Source organism: Pteronotus mesoamericanus, unplaced genomic scaffold (genome assembly GCF_021234165.1).
Source record: "Pteronotus mesoamericanus isolate MK-2021 breed Mesoamerican mustached bat unplaced genomic scaffold, CSHL_Meso_final scaffold_705, whole genome shotgun sequence".
In the NCBI taxonomy this organism is placed as follows: Eukaryota; Metazoa; Chordata; class Mammalia; order Chiroptera; family Mormoopidae; genus Pteronotus; species Pteronotus mesoamericanus.
In genome coordinates this window covers 14047113-14068008 of record NW_026555326.1, presented here as the reverse complement: position 1 = coordinate 14068008, position 20896 = coordinate 14047113, and the positions used below count along the sequence as shown (strand labels likewise).

At 39.7% G+C, this 20896-nt stretch overlaps 1 protein-coding gene across 3 annotated transcripts in view; it reads right to left on the bottom strand.

Annotated features, from left to right (window-relative positions):
- The window catches only part of GON4L (gon-4 like), an 81419-nt gene extending 60929 nt beyond the window's left edge, over nucleotides 1-20490 (bottom strand). For 2 of the 3 annotated variants that reach the window (XM_054563132.1, XM_054563133.1), the window contains exons 1-3: nucleotides 20397-20490; nucleotides 17820-18350; nucleotides 11977-12168 (exon numbers count right to left, since the gene is read on the bottom strand). In XM_054563132.1, the coding sequence (XP_054419107.1) occupies nucleotides 11977-12168; nucleotides 17820-18324 (697 nt within the window). In that variant the 5' untranslated portion in view covers nucleotides 18325-18350; nucleotides 20397-20490. The remainder of the gene's footprint in view (nucleotides 1-11976; nucleotides 12169-17819; nucleotides 18351-20396) is intronic. The other variant, XM_054563134.1, reaches the window with a different exon arrangement.
- Between the last annotated feature and the right edge of the window lie 406 nt (nucleotides 20491-20896).

Here is a 20896-nt window from a genome sequence, read left to right as displayed (position 1 = left end):
AATTGACACTTACAGAACAGCACCGCTCAAAACAGAATACATATTCTTTTCTAATAGATATAAAAGAGCTACCAATAAAAATTATATTCTGGACCATAAGATAAACCTCCATAAATATAACAGGATTGAAATTATACAAAGCATGGTCTGAACAGAGGGTAATTAAATTAGAAATCACTAACAAAAAGAAAACTGGAAAATCTCCAAATATTTGGAAATGAAACAACATACTTCTAAATAAGATATCCCAAGGTAAAAAAGAAAATATGGTCAAATAAAGTTAATAAATTATAACATATCAAAATCTGTGGCCTTGGTGGGGCAGCTTAGTTAGATAGAGCACCATCCTGTTAAGGTAAGATTGCAGGTTCGATCCCAGGTCAGGGCACATACAAGAATCAACCAATGAACACATAAACAAGTGGAACAACAAATCAGTATTTCTCTCTCCTTTTCTCTCTCTCTGTCCCCTTTCCCTTCTCTCTCTAAAAATCAATTTAAAAAAAAAATTTTAAGAGTTGCAAGGCACAGCTAACGCAATGCTTAAAGAGAAATCGACACATTAAACATTATTAGAAAATAATAAAAGTTTCGAATCAGTGATCTAAGCTTCTACTTTAAGAAACTAGAAAAAGACCAAATTAAACTAAAAGGAGCAGACCGGAGAAAATCATACACAGCAGCAAAAATCAATGAAACACAAAACACAATACAGAAATTAATGAAACTAAAAGCTTGTCTTTTGAAAAGACCAATACTGAAAAACCTCTAGCATAATAATTAACAGATACAAATTACCAGTATCAGAAATAAAAGAACAGAAGACAGCAGCTTAGGTAAACATGGCTGGCCTTCATGTACAACCATATCAAAAGTAAAACTAAATTACAGAAAAACCATTATTCGGAACCATCAGAAATCAAGCTAAACGTTAAGTCCAACAACTATGGAACTAAAGGAGCCATATCAAGAATGGAAGGAGGCACAGACACTCAGACAGGCTGGTCTTATATCCATCTGTGGTGGTTAAAATTTGGGAGGGAGCCCTGGCTGGTGTGGCTCAGTGGACTGAGCATCGGCCTACAAACCAAAGGGTCACTGGTTCGATTCCCAGTCAGCATACATGCCTGGGTTGCGGGCCAGGTCCCCAGTAGGGGGCGCACAAGAGGCAACCACACATTGATGTTTTTCTCCTGTCTTTCTCCCTCCCTTTCCCTCTGTCTAAAAATAAAATTTTTAAAAAAATCTTTTTTAAAAGATTAAGAAAAATAAAATTCTAAAAAAAAAAAAAAAAAAATTGGGAGGGATATCTCAGGAAGTGACAGGTCTCAGCCCTACCACAAGCCCCCCCCCCCCCGGCCCAGGATTCCAGTGCCAGGAAAAGAAGTCCCCATAACTTCTGGCTGTAAAAACCAGTGGGAACTGAGGCTGTGGAAGACAGAAACCACTGGAGTCCTAGGCAGTTCCTCTTAAAGGGCCCACACACAGACTTACTCAGACTCATTCCTTCTGCACTCCAGCACCAGGGCAGCAGCTTGAAAGCTACCAGAAGCATAAGGGGAGAAACTGACGAGGGGGCAGCTTACTCTCAGACAAAAGTGCTGGCAGAGTCCACTGTTCCTTTTCTGAGCCCCACCCCCAGAGCCAGCAGGCAGGCAGGCATCATATCTGAGACTCCATCTACCTGACTCACACTGTTTGCCCCACCCTGATCATTCACTGAGGTTCTGCCCATCCCAACTTTCCTGCCCACCTAAGTTATTTCCAGTGGCTTTCCCTAGGAAGGGCATGTCTTGGCTCACGGGTCAGATTTTCCTAAATCCTATCAAACAAGTAGCATCTGGCCTCATCATGCCCCATACCTCTTCCTAAGTGGTCCCAGGATATGCATCCTGCCTTGGTTCACAGTTTGGCCTTGCTGGTGCACCTCTAAGCCAAGCACAAGTAGCAGCCATCTGCAGATCACTTTGTAGCTTATGCCAAATGGCCCCGAACAGAACACAGGCAGCAGTTAACCTTGGCCTGCACATCCCAGGAAGCCCCAGAGCATGCATACCCAAAGGACAGTTGCAGCCCACATTGGAACACTACCATCCAACCACTTCCACAAACAACACACTCAAGAGGTGGACGCAGACGACACCAGAACCCTGCTAAAGTAAGTCCTGCTCTGTGGAGTGGACCTCTGCACAGCTTATCATCCACGGTTGTTGGAGGATGGGGGTGAGTGGTCACAGCTAGTCCTTGAAGCTGAAGGTAAATCCTTCTCATTGACCTGCTGACAGCAATCAAGTCTATACTGTAAGAGAAGGGTGTACACAGCCCACACGGTGGCCACATCTTGAGTACCCAGCTTGGGTGATAAGGGAGGCTGTGACACTGGACCCTATAGGACACCTACTACATTAGGCCACTCTATTAAGCCTGGGAGATATAGCAGCTCTACCTAATATTTAGGCACCAACACAGGGAGGGTGCAAAATGAGGAGACAAAGAAACATGGCCCAAATGAAAGAAAAGATCAAAACTCCACTAAAAGAACTAAACAAAAGGGAGATAAGCAATCTATCAGATGCAGAGTTTAAGACACTGGTTATAAGGATGCTCAAGGAACTTGGTGAGGACCTCAACAGCATAAAAAAGACCCAGTAAGAAACAGAGGATACACTAATTGAAAAAAAGAACAATTTACAGGGAAACAACAGTACAGTGGATGAACCCTAGAATCAAACCAATGAGCTGGAACATAAGGAAGCAAAAAACAATCAAGAACAACAAGAAAAAAAAAAAAAAGCCCTCCCTCCCCCAAAATGAGGATAGTATAAGCAGCCTCTGGGACAATTTCAAGAGGTCCAACATAATAGAGGTGCCAGAAGGAGAAGAGAAAGAGCAAGAAATTGGAAATCTATTTGAAAAAATAATTAAAGAAAACTTCCCTAATTTGACGCCACAGAAATTCCCAAATAAGATGGATGCAAAGAGGCCCACTCCAAGACACATAATTAAAATGCCAAAGGTTAAAGATAAAGAGAAAATCTTAAAAGCAGCAAGAAAAAAGCAGTTAGTTTCCTAAAGGGGAGTTCCCATAAGTCTGTCAGCTGATTTTTCAAAAGAAACCCTGCAGGCTAGAAGGGACTGGCAAGAAATATTCCAAGTGATGAAAAGCAGGGACCTACAGCCAAGATTGCTCTACCCAGCAAAGATAATCATTTAGAATTGAAGGACAGATAAAAAGCTTCCCAGACAAGGAAAAACTAAAGGAGTTCACCATCACCAAACCATTACTACATGCAATGTTAAAGGAGCTTACTTAAGAAAAAGAAGAGCAAACTTATGAAAACTAAAATGGCAAAAAATAGAAATCTGTCAACAATTGATTCTAAAATACAAACTAAGCACACATGAACAACAGGGACAGAATCATGGATACAGAGAGAGTTTTGATGGTTGCCAGATGGGAGGGGGTGTTGGGGAATGGGTGAAGAGGTAGGGGACGAAGAAGTGCAAATAGGTAGTTACAGAATAGCCATGGGGATGTAAAGTACAGTACAGGAAATGGAGTAGCCAAAGAACTTACACGCATGACCCATGGACATGAATAATGGTATGGGAATGGTATGGGAGAGTGGGGGATGTTGTCTGGAGGGAGGGCAAAGGGAGAAAAATCAGGACAACTGTAATGGCATAATCAATAAAATACAATACGAAATAAGTAAAAAACATAAAATGCGAATGGTTAAAGACAAAGAATAAAAAAGCAGCATGAGAAAAGCAGTTAGTTACCTACAGGGTTGTTCCTATAAGACAGTTCAGCTGATATCCCAAAAGAAACTGCAGGCTAGAAGGGATTGGCAAGAAACAGTCATGAAATGCAAGGACTACAACCAAGATTACTCTACCTAGCAAAGTTATCATTTAGAATCAAAGGGTGGATAAAGAGCTTCCCAGACAAGAAAAAACTAAAGGAGTTCATCCTCACCAAACCATTATTATATGAAATGTTAAAGGACTTATTTAAGAAAAAGATAAAAAATATGAACAATAAAATGGCAATACATACATATCTATCAACAATTGAATCTAAAATACAACATAAGCAAACAAGCCGAATAGAAACAGAACTGTAGATACAGAGAAGATTTTGATGGTTTCCAGATGAGGGAGGATCGGCAGGGATGGGTGAAAAAGGTGAAGGGATTAAAAAGTACAAACTAGTAGTAACAGCATAGTCATGGGGATATAAAGTTCAGCATAGTAAATAGAGTAGCCAAAGAACATACAGGCATGATCCATGGACATGTACAATGGTGTGGGGATTGCCTGCAAGAGTAGGAGGGCAGGCTAGGTGGAGGAGGTAAAGGGGGAAAAACTGGGATAACTGTAGTAGCATAATCAATAAAACCTAATTTTAAAAAGAAATATAAAAGAACAGACCTCATTACAGATTCTACAGACATTAAAAAGATAGGAAAGAAAAATTATGACCCTGGCCAGGTAGCTCAGTTGGTTAGAGCATCGCCCTGACATGCCAAGGTTATGGGTTCAATTCCTAGTCAGGACGCATACAAGAAGCAACCAATGAATGCATAAATAAGTGGAAATACAAATTGAGGTCTCTCTCTCTCTAAAATCAGTAAATAATTTTTTTAAAAAGGAAGAAATATTATGAAAAAATTTATGCCAATAAATTCAACAACCTGGATTGAACAAATACTTTATAAGACACCAACTGCCAAAGCTCATTAAAGAACAAATAAAGCCCTGGCTGGTGTGGCTGAGTGGACCGAGCTACTGGCCTGCAGACCGAAAGGTAACTGGTTCAATTCCCAGTAAGGGCACATGCCTGGCCAGAAGTCCAGCTGGCACTGTAGAAGAGGTAACCAATCAATGTTTCTCTGGCACATTGATGTTTCTCTCCCTTTCTTTCTCCCTCCCTTGCCCTCTCTCTAAAAACTAAATAAAGAAAATTTTTTTTAAAAAAAGAACTTATTTTAAAAACGAACAACACAAATAGATACTGAACAGCCCAGTATCTGTTAAAGAAACTGAATTCATAGTTTAAAATGTCCAACAAAGAAAACCCCAGGCCCAGAAGGCTTCAATGGTGCATTCAACAAAACATTAAGAAATACACACAAACTCTCCAAAAAAGAAGCGGGGCGTGGAGGGATAATGGTGGAAGAAGGGGAAGAGACTAGTCAAAGAATATGTATGAATGACCCACAGACATGAACAACAGTGTGGTGACTGACTGTGGGAGTGGGGGTAGGTGGGATGGGTGGAGGAGGGCAAAGGGGGAAAAACTGGGACAACTGCAATAGAGTACTAATTTTTTTTAAATGATTAAAAAAAAGAAGAGGAGGAGGAGGAGGGGATGCTTCCCTACTCATTGCATATGGCCAGCGTTAACCTAATACCAAAATCAGACAAAGAGACTTCAACAAAAGAAAACTACACACCACAAACACAAAAATTCTTAACAAAATATCAGCAAATTAAATCCAACATTTTATAAAAAGGGTAATAAATCATGGTCAAAAGGGATGGTTTATTCCAAAAACACAAAATTGTTTTGAAATCTGAAAATCTATCAGAATCAGAAAGGAATAAAGAAAAGATAGACAAATTGGAAAGCAAGAAAAAAAATCTACCTAAAAATGGTATAATTACCTATGTAATAAATCCCCAAAGAATATACAAAAAAAGCATATAGAGCCCTGACCAGTGTGGCTCAATGGGTTGGGCTCATCCTGCAAACGGAAAGGTCATCAGATCAATTTCCAGTCAGGGCACATGCCTAGGCTTCAAGTTCAGTCCCCCATCAGGGCATGTATGAGATGGGTGTTTCTCTCGCACATCCATGTTTCTCTTCCTCTCCTTCTCCTTTCCTTCCCTTTCTCCAAAAATAAATAAATTTTAAAAAATTTTAAAAGCAAATCAAGCTAATAAATGAATTAATAGCCAAGTCACAACATACCAATATACTAGAATCTACTTTATTTCTATATATTAGCAAAGAACAGTTTGAAATTGAAAAGAAAAACTGTCATTAGCAAAAAAAAAAAACAAAAAAAAAACAAACAGGTGTTTCATAAGAAAATATATAAAACTGTAGAAGCTAAAGACTAGAAAATATTGCTGAAATTGTAAAAGACCTATAAATAGAGATATATCTTGTCCATGGATCAGTAAACTCAATATTGTTAAGATGGCAATTTTCCCAAACTCATCCACAGATTCATTACCAGTGTGTATTCCAGCAGGTATTTTTGAAAAAAATGACAAGCCAATTTTAAAATTTATATGAAAGACTTCTGGCCAACATGGAGGCATAGACAGATACACCTTGCCTCCTCTCACAACAAAAAGGATGACAAATTTAAAAACAAAAAAAAAATAATAACCAGAACTGCCAGAAAATCAAACTGTATGGAAGCCCAACAATCAAGGAGTTAAAGAAAACACATTTATCCAGACCCATAGTAGGGGCGGGGATGGGCACCCAGGGTGGAGAGGACATGCAGCAAGGCGGCAGCCAGAGGACCGGGCAGGCAAGGCAGCAGCTGGTAGACTGGACAGTCCCACATTTACCTGTGGATAAGCCAGGAGAAGTAACTGGGAAGTGAAACAGACCGCTCAACCCAGGGGTTCCAGTGTAGGAAAAGAAAGCCTCAAAACATCTGGTTATAAAACTCTGTGGGATTTCAAGTGGTGGGAGAAACTCCCAGCCTCACAGGAGAGTCCACTGGAGAGACCCATGGGGTCCTAGAACATACACAATTCCTCCAACCTGGGAATCAGCAGTAGAAAGGCCCAATTTCCTTGTGGGTAGCAGGGGAAGTGACTGAAAGCTGCCAAGAGTGGAGGAAGCAGCACTGTTCCCTCTCTGACCCCTCCCCCACAGACAGTGCCACAATGCAGTGACCTGGGTTGCCCACCCTCGCGAATGCCTAAGGCTCTGTCCCTTACAACCTAACCAGTGCACCAAGACAAAGAAATATGGTCCAAATGAAAGAACAGATCAAAGCTCCAAAAATAGAACTAGGCAATGAAGAGACAGGCAACCTATCAGATATACAGTTCAAAACGCTGGTAATCAGGATGCTCACAGAATTGGTTGAGTATGATCACAAAATAGAGGAAAATGTGAAGGCTATGCAAAGTGAAAGAAAAGTATACAGGGAACAAACAGTGAAGGGAAGGAAACCAGGCATCAAATCAATGATTTGGAGCAGAAGGAATAAACAAACATTCAACCAGAACAGAATGAAGAAATAAGGATTCAAAAATATGAGGAGAGATTAGGAACTTCTGGGACAACTTTAAAAGTTCCAACATCTGAATCATAGAGGTGCCAGAAGGAGAAGAGGAAGAGCAAGAAATTGAACACTTATTTGAAAAAATAATGAAGCAGAAGTTCCCCAATCTGGCAAAGGAAATGGACTTCCAGGAGATCCAGGAAGCTCAGAGAGTCCCAAAGAAGTTGGACCCAAGGAAGCGCAAAACAAGGCACATCATAGTTATATTACCCAAGATTACAGATAAGGAGAGAATCTTAAAAGCAGCAAGAGAAAAGGAGACAGTTGCCTACAAAGGAGTTCCCATAAGATTATCAGCTGATTTCTCAAAAGAAATCTTTCAGGCAAGAACAGGCTGGAAAGAGGGATTCAAAGTCATGAAAGGCAAGGACCTTGGTACATCCAAGATTACCCCATCCAGCAAAGCTATCATTTAGACTAGAAGGGCAGATAAAGTGCTCCCCAGACAAGGTCAAGTTAAAGGAGTTCGTCGTCACCAAGCCCTTATTTTATCAAATGTTAAAGGGACTTATCTAAGAAAAGAAGATGATCAAAAACTCTGAACAGTAAAATGACAATAAACAATTGAACCTAAAAAAAAAAACAAAAACAGAAACAAACTAAGCAAACAACTAGAACAGGAACAGAATCACAGAAATGGAGATCAGAGGAAATGAGAAGGGGAGAGAACGGGGCCGGGGAAGTACAGGGAATAAGAAGCATGAAAGTAGGTACAAAATAGACAGGGGGAGGTTAAGAATAGTATAGGAAATGGAGAAGCCAAAGAACTTATATGTATGACCCATAAACATGAACTACAGAGAGAGAATGCCAGTGGGAGAGGGTGTAAAGGGCAGAGGGGAATAAAAGGTAGAAAAGAAATGGGACAACTGTAATAGCATAATGAATGTAATATACTTTAAAAAAATTTACATGGAGATGCAAAGAACCTAGAATAACCCAACAATCTTGTTTTAAAAAAAGAACATACTACATGATTATAAACCTATATTATGGTAAAAGAAAGACTGTATGGTATTGGTGAAAGTTAGTCACATAGATCAATGGGCAAGAAGAGAGTCCAGAAAAGTCCCACACAAATAAAGTCAAGTGATTTTTTTAAATGGGAAATAGGAATCTTTTTCGACAAACAGTGCTGAAACAACTGGACGTCCATATGCAAAAAAAAAAAAAAAAAAAAAAAGGAATCTCAGCTATACCTCACACATTTTACAAAAATTACCTCAAAATGGATCACATACCTAAAGATAGTATGTAAAACGATACAGCTCCTTGAAGAATAAAGGAAAAAAAAAACTTTGTGACATGGGGTTAGGCAAAGAGTTCCTTTATATGAAACCAATACATAAACCATAAAACTATAAGCTACAGTAGCTACCCATGGCCAATGCTGAAACAATGAGCACAATAATGACAGTATTGCCCTGCAACTCAAATCATAAAATAAACATCCATGAGTCCATACTCATATAAAAACTGAGTAAATAAATTAGGGAGATGGGCCACAGAAAAATTCCAATTAATAAATGTTGAGGTAATGAAAGAAATAGAAAAATCATCATTAGAACACACAGTAATTGTTGCAGGCAATCCACCAATGCATGCTAAAATCAGTGGGCAAAAATTTGAGGTGAAACAGGGTATGTCCATAGTTTCAATGTCCTGCAAGACTTTAGTAATTACTAAAGGAATAAAGGTAAACAATAAATAATTAACACACGTTTCACCAAAAAAGATCTACAAATGCAAATAAACACATTAAACTATGGTTTATATCATTACTCATTACGGAAATGCAAGTTAAAACCGCAAGGAAATACACCTACCAGAATGAATAAAATTTACAATTCTGACAACAGCTGGCAAGGATGGGGATCAACTATAAATCTCACACATTGCTGGTAGGAATGCAAAATGGTACAGTCACTTTAGAAAACAGTTCAGCAGTTTCTTATAAAGTTAAACATACATTTACCCTAAGACCCAGCAATGCCACTCCTAGTTAATTACCCAAGAAAAATGAAGACATGTGTATATCAAAGACCTTTATGTGACAACAGCTTTAGTCATAACAGGCAAAAACTGGAAACAACCCAAAACCCTATCAACTAGTGAACAAATAACCATCCTATGGTATATCTATGCAATACCACTTGGCAATTAAAAGAAACAAATGTAAATGAATCTCAAAAGCATTACGCTAAGTGAAAGATACATGATGCAAACAGCTACATAATGTATGACACCATATACAAGTGACATTGTGGAAATTCAAAGCTGTTAAGTACAGAAATGAGATCAGTGGTTGCCAAAATCTGAGAATGGAGGACTACGAAGTAGAACGGAGGAACTTTGGGGGTAAGATCATTGTTCCACATACTGATTGTGGTGGTAGTTACACAACTATGTGCATTTTTCAAAACTCCTCCACTGGATAAATTTTACTGAATGTAAATTATATCTCAAGAAACTTGACATTAAAAAAGAATTGCCCTGGCTAGGTTGCTCAGTGGTTCAAGCCTCATCCCATACACCAGAAGGTTGTGGGTTTGACTCCCGATCAGGGCACATACCTAGGTTGCAGATTCAATCTCTGGTTGGGGTGTGTTTGGGAGGCAACAGATGGATATTTCTCTCTCACACTGCTCTTTTTCCCTCTCTTAAATCAATAAACAGCCCTGGCTGGTATGGCTCAGTGGATTGAGTGCCAGCCTGTGAACCAAAAGGTTGGAGGTTTGATTCCTAGTCAGGGCACATGCCCAGGATTGCAGGCCAGATTCCCAGCTAGGCGGGGCGTGTGAGAGGCATCGGATCAATGTATTTCTCACACACATTGACAGCCGATCAATATATCTTTCACACACATTGACACAGCGAGGTTTCTCTTTCTGTCTTTCTCTCCCCCTTACTCTCTCTCTAAAAATAAATAAAGTCAATAAACATACTCTCAGGCAAGGATTTAAAACACAGTTAAAAAAAAAAAGAAAAAAGAATCAATGTAATTCTTCGCATTAACAGAATAAAGGTGAAAACCTATGTGAACATCTTAATAGAGATTTCTCTTTTAAAAAAACAACTGACACCCCTGACGAGTGTGTTTCAGTTGGTTGGGCATCATCCCACAAAATGAGAGGTCGCTGGTTTGATTCCAGGTCAGGGCACATGCCTGGCTTGCGGGCCAGGTCCCCAGTCGGGGGCACCTGACAGGCAACCACACATTGATGTTTCTCCCTCCCCCTCTCTAAAAATAAATAAATAAAATCTTTTTTAAAGTGCCTCTTTAAATAAAAAGCATTTGACAAAATTCAATATATGATAAAACTCTCAGAAAAATAGGAAAAGGAAAAAATTTCTTATCCTGATACAATATATTAAAAGCCTACAACTACCGTCACACAAAATGGAGGAATACTGAACACCTTTCCCCAAGTTCAGGAATGAAATATGGATATACACTATCGCCACTTCTACATAGTAATGCAGGCTCAGTATTTGCAATAAAAAAAGAAATCACAAAGATACACTTTAAAATCATTTGTTAAGTTGAGACCTGGCTGGTGTGGCTCAGTGGACTGAGCACCTGCCTGTGAACCGAAAGGTCACCAGTTTGGTTCCCTGTCAGAGCATATGCCGGGGTTGTGGGCCAGGGCCCTAGTTGGGGTTGTGCAAGACGCAACCTGTAGCTCTCACACATGGATGTTTGTCTTCCTCTTTCTCCCTCCCTTCCCCTTTCTCTAAAAGTAAATATTTTTAAACAATTTTAAAAAATCGTTAAGTTGAATAATAAAGTCTATTTACTTGTCTGGATGTGTTGTATTTCACAATAAAAAATATAGTTCAAAAATATTTTAAGGAGGCTTAATCCTATGACCTACTAATTCCACCCAATGAAAATACATATGTTCACCAAAAGATCTATAGTAGAATGTTCACAGCAGCACCAGCATAGTCTACAACTGGAAATGATCAAAATGCCTATTAGGAGTTGAATGGATAAAGAAAATGTAGAATATGCAAATAACAGAACACTATATAGCAATGAAAATGAACAATTTATAAGTACATGTAACAATGTGGGCCAATCTCATAAGAATAATTTTGAGTGGAAAAAGGCAGTCACAAAAAGTACATACACATTGTTCCATTCATAAAAAGTACAAAACAGACTGAACCAATCTATACTACTAGAAGTCAGGGTACTGGTTATCCACAGGTAGGGTGCTGATAATAACTGAAAGGCAGTACTTTTAGGTACTGGTAATACTCTGTTTCTTGATCTGGTTGCTGGTTACGCAGGTGTATTCAAACTGAAAATTCAGTGAACTCATATATATTGGGATATGTGCAGTTTTCTGTTTTTTTATACTTCAGTAAAGAGTTTTTTTAACTTAAAAAAAAAAGGGGGCCCTGGCTAGTGTGGCTCAGTGGGTTGAGTGCCAGTGTTTGAACCGAAAAGTTATCGGTTCGATTCCCAGCAGGGCACATGCCTGGGTTGCAGGCCAGGTGCCCAGTCGGGAACATGCAAGAGGCAACCTATTGATGCATCACTTGCACACTGATGTTTCTCTCCCTTTCTCCCTCCCTTTCTTCCTTCCTTTCCCTCTCTCTAAAAGTAAACAAATAAAAAATTAAAAAAGGAAAGAAAAAGAAAGCCTACCCATGGGAATAAATAGTCCATCATCCTCTCTCTCTTCCTCAGCTCGGTGATCTGAAGTTCTTAGTGGCTTTGCTTGAGGAGAGGCACAGATATCTGGCTGAGATGATTTCCTAGTCTGGGCTTCTGGTTTTACAGAGTGGCTGCCTGATGGCAGTAAAGACGTCTTTCCTCCAGAATGCACCTGAGGTTTTCCTGGAAGAATCACAAATGTTGCTTCATATTTTAGTATTCTCAGTCATACTCAGTTGTAGAAATCAGCATATTGCTATAAAGCCCTTTTTAGTTAGATAAGTTCATTAATGATGCATATACTATAAAGGCATTCCTGTCTCTTAACAACAGTGTCCTAAGAAAAATAACTGAAATAAGCTCAGATCCAATTTACTCAACTGTTATGTCAAGGAGTTGAAGTAGATAATTGCTAAGGCCTTCCTAGCTCTGTTATACTGGACCTATGCATTTTTTTTCCTACAGAAAAATGAGATTCATAATTGTAGGGTGGGGTTATAGTCCTGATGACTAAAGGATACTTTACGTCAATGACCATTAACATCACATTTAACTAACTATAAATAATATACATTATAAAATATCCTTAACTTTCTGACATTGTAAATCAATTTTAGAGGACAAGATTAAAAATCACTATAAAATTATCAATATGTGGCTTTACAGTTTACTAGACAACTTTCTTCTCACCTCAACTCTTCATGAGTGCTATCGTTCTTTTCGAGGGCAGTGTGGAGCATTAAAAAAGCAAAGAAACATTAATGCAGTATTAAAAGTAAACAGAATCAGCCCTAGCTGGTGTGGCTCAGTGCACCAAGTGCCGGCCTGCGAACTAAAGAATCGCTGGTTCGATTCCAAGTCAGGGCACATGCCTAGGTTGCAGGCCAGGTCCCACAGTTGAGGGTGCCTGAGAGGCAACTGCACATTGATGTTTCTCTCCCTCTTTTTCTCCCTCCCTTCTCTTCTCTCTAAAAACAAATAAATGAAATCTTTTTTAAAAAATGTAAGTCTTCACTCAAGGATATGTTTATTGATTTTACAGAGGGAGGAAGGGGGAAGGAGGGAAAGAGAGAGAGGGAGAAACATTTATCATACATGCCCTGACTACGGATTGACCCGCAACCTAGGTTTGTGTCCTGAATGAAAATCAAACCCACAATCTTTTGGTGCAAGGGACAATGTTCCAACCAACTGAGTCACCCAGCCACGGCAAAATAGATTTTGCTTTCAAAAAGAGATCAAGTTATTTGTCACTGAGCTCCATTCAAAATAGACAGCCTATTTTATACTTTTGTGAACTGCTATCTCATCAATATTGACAATTTCAACTGGCATTAAGCATAATTTTAAACTGGAAGACCCTCGCTGCCAACGAAGAAAAAAAGTCTTTATTTTAAAATCAATCCTTAATGGTATTTACCTTCAATCTTACCTTTTTTTTTCTTTCTTTCTTTTTTTACTTCTGGAGCCCATGATTATGTCACAATGTCGAAAAGCCAAAAGGCTCTGGCTTTAGTAAGACCTGTACAATGAGGAGCTGAATCCTAAATCCATACAATCAAAAGTTCCTCTAAGCCAAATTTCTTATTAGGGAACTTCTATCAATGGCACAGCACAGCCCTGTCCAGGTAGCTCAGCTGGTTGGAGCATCATCACCCTGTACACCAAAAGACTGCGGGCTGATCCCTGGTCAGGGCACATACGGAAGGCAACCAATCGATGTTTCTTTCTTTCTCTCTCTCTCTCTCTCTCCCCCCGCTTCCCCTCACCCCCAAGATCAATACACATATCCTTGGGTGAGGATTAAGGAAAAAAAAAAAAAAGGGCACAGCATAGGGGCCTCATTTAATCAACAATCTATAGTAATTTTTAGACTTAATCATAATTAACATTTTAAAAACCAAACACAAATGACTTTTTAAACAAACATACCAGAATCTTTACATCTCAGCAAAATATAGAAGCTCATTTTTGTAGGTAGAGCTTCGATTTATGTTTGCTACCTAAGTCGTATTTGGAACTACTCTGAAACTGTCCCTTCAGTTTATAAGCTGCACCACCTCCATATAGAGAAAATGCTCCCTTTCTCTGCAACCTTTTTTTCCTCTGACCCTATCACATTGCTTTTCAACCTAATTCCCTTCTCAAAGAACCTTAGGACCCCACTCGTCCTTTCCTCTATCAATATGCTAGATGCTGAAAGACCTTAGAAAGAGAAGTCAAGAAGAGTAAAAGAAATAAGAGGAAAGAAGAGCCTTATTCAGAGCATACATGTAATTTTTTTACTGCCCACCTAAGAACTTTAAATCAATAAGATGAAAATAATTAACTGAGAACTCTACAAATCAACAAATTATTAGATGAAATCTGCTAAGTTAATCATTTTTAGAAGGCAAAGGAGAAAAAGCATGAGTAGAAATTAGGAAAATATAAATTAATTTTAAAAGAATTAAAATAATATTAGAATTAACACCAATACAGAGAAAGGTTTAATCACTGGCACCTGTAGTCTAGAAGCATGATTTAACAGTATCAATTGTGACAAAATGCTAATACTTCAAAATAAACAGTTCGGGTTTTTTCTTTTTTGCCCTACATAATCACGATCAGAAAACTAAAACGTGCCCTGGCCGGTGTGGTTCAGTGGATTGAACGTTGGCCTGAGAACCAAAAGGCTGCTGGTTTGATTCCCAGTCAGGGCACATGCCTGTGTTGCAGTCCAGGTCCCCAGTTTGGGGGCCTGCAAGAGGCAACCAATCGATGTATCTTTCACACACTGTTTCTCTCCCTCTCTTTCTCCCTCCCTTCCCCTCTCTCTAAAGATAAATAAAATCTTAAAAAAAAACAACTAAAACTTAAAAGAATGCAAAACAAAAAGAATATGCACTAACTTTAATATTAATGATTATGAGTAGTAAGATTAGGGGCGATTTTTATTTTCTTCTTTAAACTTTTTTGATATTTTCTAAAATGCACATATATGAATTTTTAAGCTTCCTTCTTTCTTCCTTCCTGTTTTTTGTATGTTACATTTCTAGTTAGGAAAAAAAGTGAGTTGGGGAAAAAAAGGATTCTATACAGACACTTGTAGTGTCCTTCTTTTAAGAGTACTAGTAATTAAAGTGCAAGGTATAGAATCAACTTTCAATTATCCAGTTTAATGAAGGAGAGTGGTATCACAGATAATCCTAAACAATGTTTATTTACCTACACTTCAATATTTGTAAACTTACAATTAAAAATATCTCTATACCTCTCAACAACACACAAAAAAAATCCAATTAAAAAATGGGTAGAGGACCTCAATAGACACCTTTCCAAGGAAGACATACGGATGGCCAACAAATATATGAAAAGATGTTCAACATCATTAGTTTTAAGGAAAATGCAAATCAACACCACAATGAGATACCACTTCACAACTATTAAAATGGCTATTATCAATAAAACAAGAAATAAGAAGTACTGGAGAGGATGTGGAAAAAAGGGAACCCTAGTGCACTTCTAGTGGGAATGTAAATTGGTGGAGCCACTATGAAAAACAGCATGGAGGCGCCTCAAAAAAATTAAGAACAGAGCAACCACATAACACAGCAACCCCTCTTCTGGGTAACTACCTGAAAATTTTGAAAACATTTATTTGTAAACATGTATGTACACCATGTTCACTACAGCATCATTTACAATAGCCAAGATATGGAAACAACCTAAGAGTCCTTTGATGGATGAATGAATAAAGATGTGGCACATATTCAACCATAAAAAAAGAAACACTGCCATTTGTGACAACATGGACGCATCTTGAGAGTATTACGCTACATGAAATAAGTCAGATGGAAAGGACGAGAACCGTGTGATTTCACTCCTGTGGGATATAAAACACAAAGCAACAAACAAACAACAAAAAAACAAACTCATAGATACAGACAACAGAATGGTGGTTACCAGAGGAGAAGTGGGGTAGGGAAGACAAAGAGGATAAAGGGACTCAAATACATGGTGGCAAGAGACTAGACTTCCGGGGTAAGAGTAGACAGATGCCATATTACAAAGCCGGACACCTGAAATTTGTATCACGTTATTAACCAATGTTACCCCAATAAATTTAATTGTTTAAAAAATCTCTAGTCTACTCAATAGCTGAGTGACTTTCAACCCCACTTAATTGTCCATTCCTTCTCTAGCACTTTAATCTTGTATTTTACTCTAGTTTCTCCTGTCTTCATGTCACAAATATAACTTAGCTTGAAGAAAAAAATTCAATATTCAGCCCCTCAATTGCATTCCCCATTATGAAGGCATTCCCCAATCCAGTATTCTTAAATGATAACAGTCTGAGCAATACTGGTTCTTTGTCATGTCTCTAAAATATGCTCTTTCTTCTCTATCCTTACTATCAACACCCTATTCCAGTCCTCTAGAAGGGCTCAAGGGGATTACAACAGAGCTGCGAATACCTGGATCTGATCTTTCTATCTGAAGCCCTTACACACTCCCACCTAAAAATACTTTTTTTTTTTTTAAAGATTCCATTTCTTTATTTCTAGAGATGGGGAAAGCAGGGAGAAAGAGAGGGAGAGAAACATCAATGTGTGGTTGCCTCTTACACATCCCCTACTGGGGACCTGGCCTGCAACTCAGGCCTGTGCCCTGAATGGGAATCAAATCAGTGACCCTTTGGTTCGCAGGCTGGCACTCAATCCACTGAGCCACACCAGTCAGCGCTAAACACAGCACTTCTCCATGTTTTCAGAGCGTGCTATTCTACTTCCACTCCTTCCCCACAATCTATCATAACCTAGCAACCCTACAGGTTCCAATTTTAAAAATCCTAATTATCTGTGCTACACAAACAACTTAATCACATATTGTCTTACACTGCTCCAAACGAATTATATACATCTTGTATTTCCAACTAGCCTATAAGCTTCCTGAGGTTAGGACTATGTCTCTGCTTCTTTTATTTACCAATTAGCTATCACCTACAGGAAAAGTTCAAACACCTGAACATGAAAAACAAAGCCCTTCACAATCTAAACACAGCCCTGCCTGGTGTGGCTCAGCTGGTTGGAGCACTGTCCTGTAAACTGAATGGTCGTGAGTTAGAGTCCCAGTCGGGCATATGCCTATGTTGTGGTTCAAGTGCCAAGACTGTTGTTTCTCTCTCACCTCAATGTTTTTCTCCCTCTCCCTCCCTTCCCCTCTCTCTAAAATCAATAAGCGTGCCCTCCGGTAAGAATAAAAATAAAAATAATAATAAACAAATACAAATAAACACAATCTATCACTCTGAAGTCACCTCACACCACTTCTTCCAAGCAAGTATGTCATCATCCTCTTCTGCCTTTGACCTCTGAACAGACTATTGTTGGGCTAAGAAACCCCATGCCATCATTTGGTCAAACTGCTAATCATCCTTCAAGTCCTAAGGGTTATGTCATCTCTTAAAGCCTTTCCCCATGTCCCAGGCAGTAGTCTCTCCCTCTAAGCCACTGCCCCTCTTCCACAAGTCCCACTTCATTGATACCCACAAAATTACCAAAAGCCACACATAGTTCATTTCCCCAGAAGTGTCATTCCCCCAGACGTGAAAGGAAAGAAAAAGGAAAAAAAGGACACAGAAGACTTAAGGAATGGGAGAGGAGAAGAAAGTCTCCACCCATTCATAAAGCTCATTGCTGACTTTTAGGAGCAGTTCCAATTCTGTATGAAATCAGGATCCCCTCTCAGAAAAACTGAACTTTGTAAAGGCACTGCCAAGACTGCAGTGGCAAAGACAAAGTCAATGCCAAACTGTTACTGAGAAGGAAAATGTAACCTATTGCATATCTTACCTCCTTCTTCCTTGACTTCTTCACTAGATTCTCCTGAAAAAGGCTCCTTTGTGATGGGATGATCACTTCTGTCTTCTTGGGTAACTGGCTTAGGCCTGAGTGTCATTTTCTTCCCTCTCCTTGAACCAGTGGCATGGAATTTTTCTTTATCAGCGTGTATGTTAAGGGGCTGAGAAGACTCCAAGGAAGGCAGGGTGATTCCTTTGGAGATGGCAACATCAACAGCTTCTAGAACTGGCGCATTTGTGTCCTGGGTGAGTACACTAGAGCTCAAAGATGGATCCTCCATACCAAGCTGATTTCCTGCATCCTGCACAGATTGAACATCAAGGCCAGCTGCTGTACCATGACTTTGACACCAGGACAGTGACACTGACCCCAAGTCTTTAACCTGGTCAGATGCTGGTTTAACAGCTGACTCTAGGTCTAAATCGTCTTCCTCCTGGTTGCCCTGATGCTGTGGGAACTCAGTTACTGTAGTTCTTCTCTTCTTACTGGGCAACATTTTAAAAGTCCTACTTTTGTTCCATCCTGAAAGGATAAAAGCAAGTTCTTACCACCTTCACATTAATTATGATAATATTTCCTCAAATATCTTTTTACTTACTCACATTCAATTAAGAACACAGTACTTTATACCAAATACACAGTCTCTCATTAGATGTAAGCGGACAGACAGCGGTTAAAGTGCTTGAGTTGAAATCCTAACTCTACCACTGATTAACAAGTTATCTTGGCTCAGTGACTTAACCTCTATAAACTTCAGTTTCCTCAACTGTGAAAAATAATTACTTTCACCTCATAGAGTTTTTATGAGAATTACATAATAAGTGATTAGTAAGTGTCAGTTATTATTATTACCATCAGGAGGGTAAAATAGCATGATGCTAAGAGCAAACTGAATCAAACTGTCTGGATTTGTTTCCCAAGTCTGCTTCTCTCCAGCTTTGTGACCTGGTATAAGTTACTTAGCCTGACTTTGTTTCTTCAGTTACAAAATGAAATAAAAATATCACCTACATCATTAGATAGTAATTTATTAGATCAGTAAATACTTTCTACTGTTGTTTGCATAAACAGGTGTTTTCATTAATAGGTACAATCCAAAAGCAAACTATGGTTGTTTAAAGAGGTCAGGCTACGTTGAAATCTTGTATGATAAACAAGAGATTCCTACTGTACTATGTTACTTCAGGACTCTCACTTTCAATTCCAGTTATCACATTTTAAGGACAACACTAACCTAAACTGGAGGGTTTCTTTTATGTGCTTATGGCACTTGTTTGCAGACTTTTTTTTTTTTTTTTAAAGATTTTATTTATTTTTAGAGAGAAGGGAAGGAGAAAAAGAAGAGAAACATCAGTGTGACACAGAAACATGGAGAGCAACATGGATCAGTTGCCTCTCACACACCCCAACTGGGGACCTGGCCCACAATCTAGGCACGTGCCCTGACTGGGAATCAAACTGGTGACCCTCTGGCTCACAGGCAGGCGCACAACCCACTGAGCCACACCAGCCAGGGCTGCAAACCTCTTTTATAGTAATTATCACTTTTGTTGATTGCCTCGTGTCTCCTCCTTCCCATCTCCCTTCAGAAAAACTATGTACTTTTTTTAGGAAAAGGACTTTTTCAACTAGTATCCCTAGAACTGGGTAGACTCTGCCCTATTGCAGACACTCAATGAATGTTCCTTGAATGAATGAATGGATGGATGGATGGAAGAAAGAGTGAACAGTCCCTAGTCTTTGCTTATTTTTATGCAGCATTTGGACCAAGAATTAAGCTTTATATGGAAACTTGCTACCAAAAAAACCTTTATTCAATTAAAAAAGGTACAAAAATAAAATAAGTTGCCTTGTGTTACAGTGAGTTCATCACCGACAACGTTCAAAGTCTGAATGAGTGCCCATCTACCAGCGTACTAGATGCAAGCTTGGACTAGTGGACAGCAAAATACAGTTCTAATTCTTAAGGGTCTGAACTGTAAGCTTAGTTTTAAACCTCCCTAATTCAATTTCCACACATCACTAGACGTCTCCCCCCAGCCTCCAATCTACTGATGCCCTTAATTAAAGCTCAATAAACACGTAAAGATTCCACTGATCCCTGTAAGGGAGAGTGGTGAGCGGATAAGGGGAGGGAAGTGGCTTAGGTGAGTCCTATATTTCACAGATTAATTACTGAGGTCCCAGAAAAGGCGCGGGGGGCGGGGGGGCGGTGAAGAAAAGGGGAAAAAAAAAAAGGCATCTACTATTTAAAGTCAGTATTGTCCAGGGTTCGGCCCTAGGCAATTGTAACACAGTAATTCTAAAGAAGCTCACCTTTCGGGAACTGAAGTCAGGCCAACAGGGAGAAAAAATGCAAATCCCGGAGGAGCCCCAGCGCGAGCCCCTCCGGGGAAGATTTCAAAAAGGGGTCCTACTGTGCTTTAGGCGCCGAGTACTGGCCCAAGACCTCACTCCCAGTTAGACACCCTCACTTCTCCTACCTTCTATCATACACCCCGCGCCAGCCTTCAGACCCGACTTCCTCAGCGTGGTCACCCTCCGCACAGACGACCAGCTCCCACTTACCTCTTCCCGCCTCACTGCACACGACCCAGTCCCCTCACCAGTGCCTGATCCCGCGGAAACTCGGCGTTTGCACCACCGGAAGTCAGCCAGCGGCAACAACTTACGTGCGCGCCCCCGAGTCGCGATGCGCGGCGTCAGGACGTCAAGGGGCGTGCTCCAACCACTAGGCGCCGTCCTATTTTAGAGTGGAAGGAAGCCAGAAGGCTAGCACGTCAGTTGTGAGCAAAAAAAGTTAAAGGGCCCTGGTTGGTGCGGCTCAGTAGATTGACTGCTGTCCTGCAAACCGAAAGGTCGCACGTTGGATTCCCAGTCAGGGCATATGCCTGGGTTGCGGGCCACGTCCCTAGTTGGGGGCGTGGGAGAGGCAACCAAACGATGTTTCCCTAACACGTGTATGTTTCTCGCTTTCTCTCCCCCCTCCCCATCTCTAAATGATAAAGTATTTTTTCAAAATTTAAGAGAAATAACTCGCTTTCTCGTCCCTAAAGCTATACTACTCA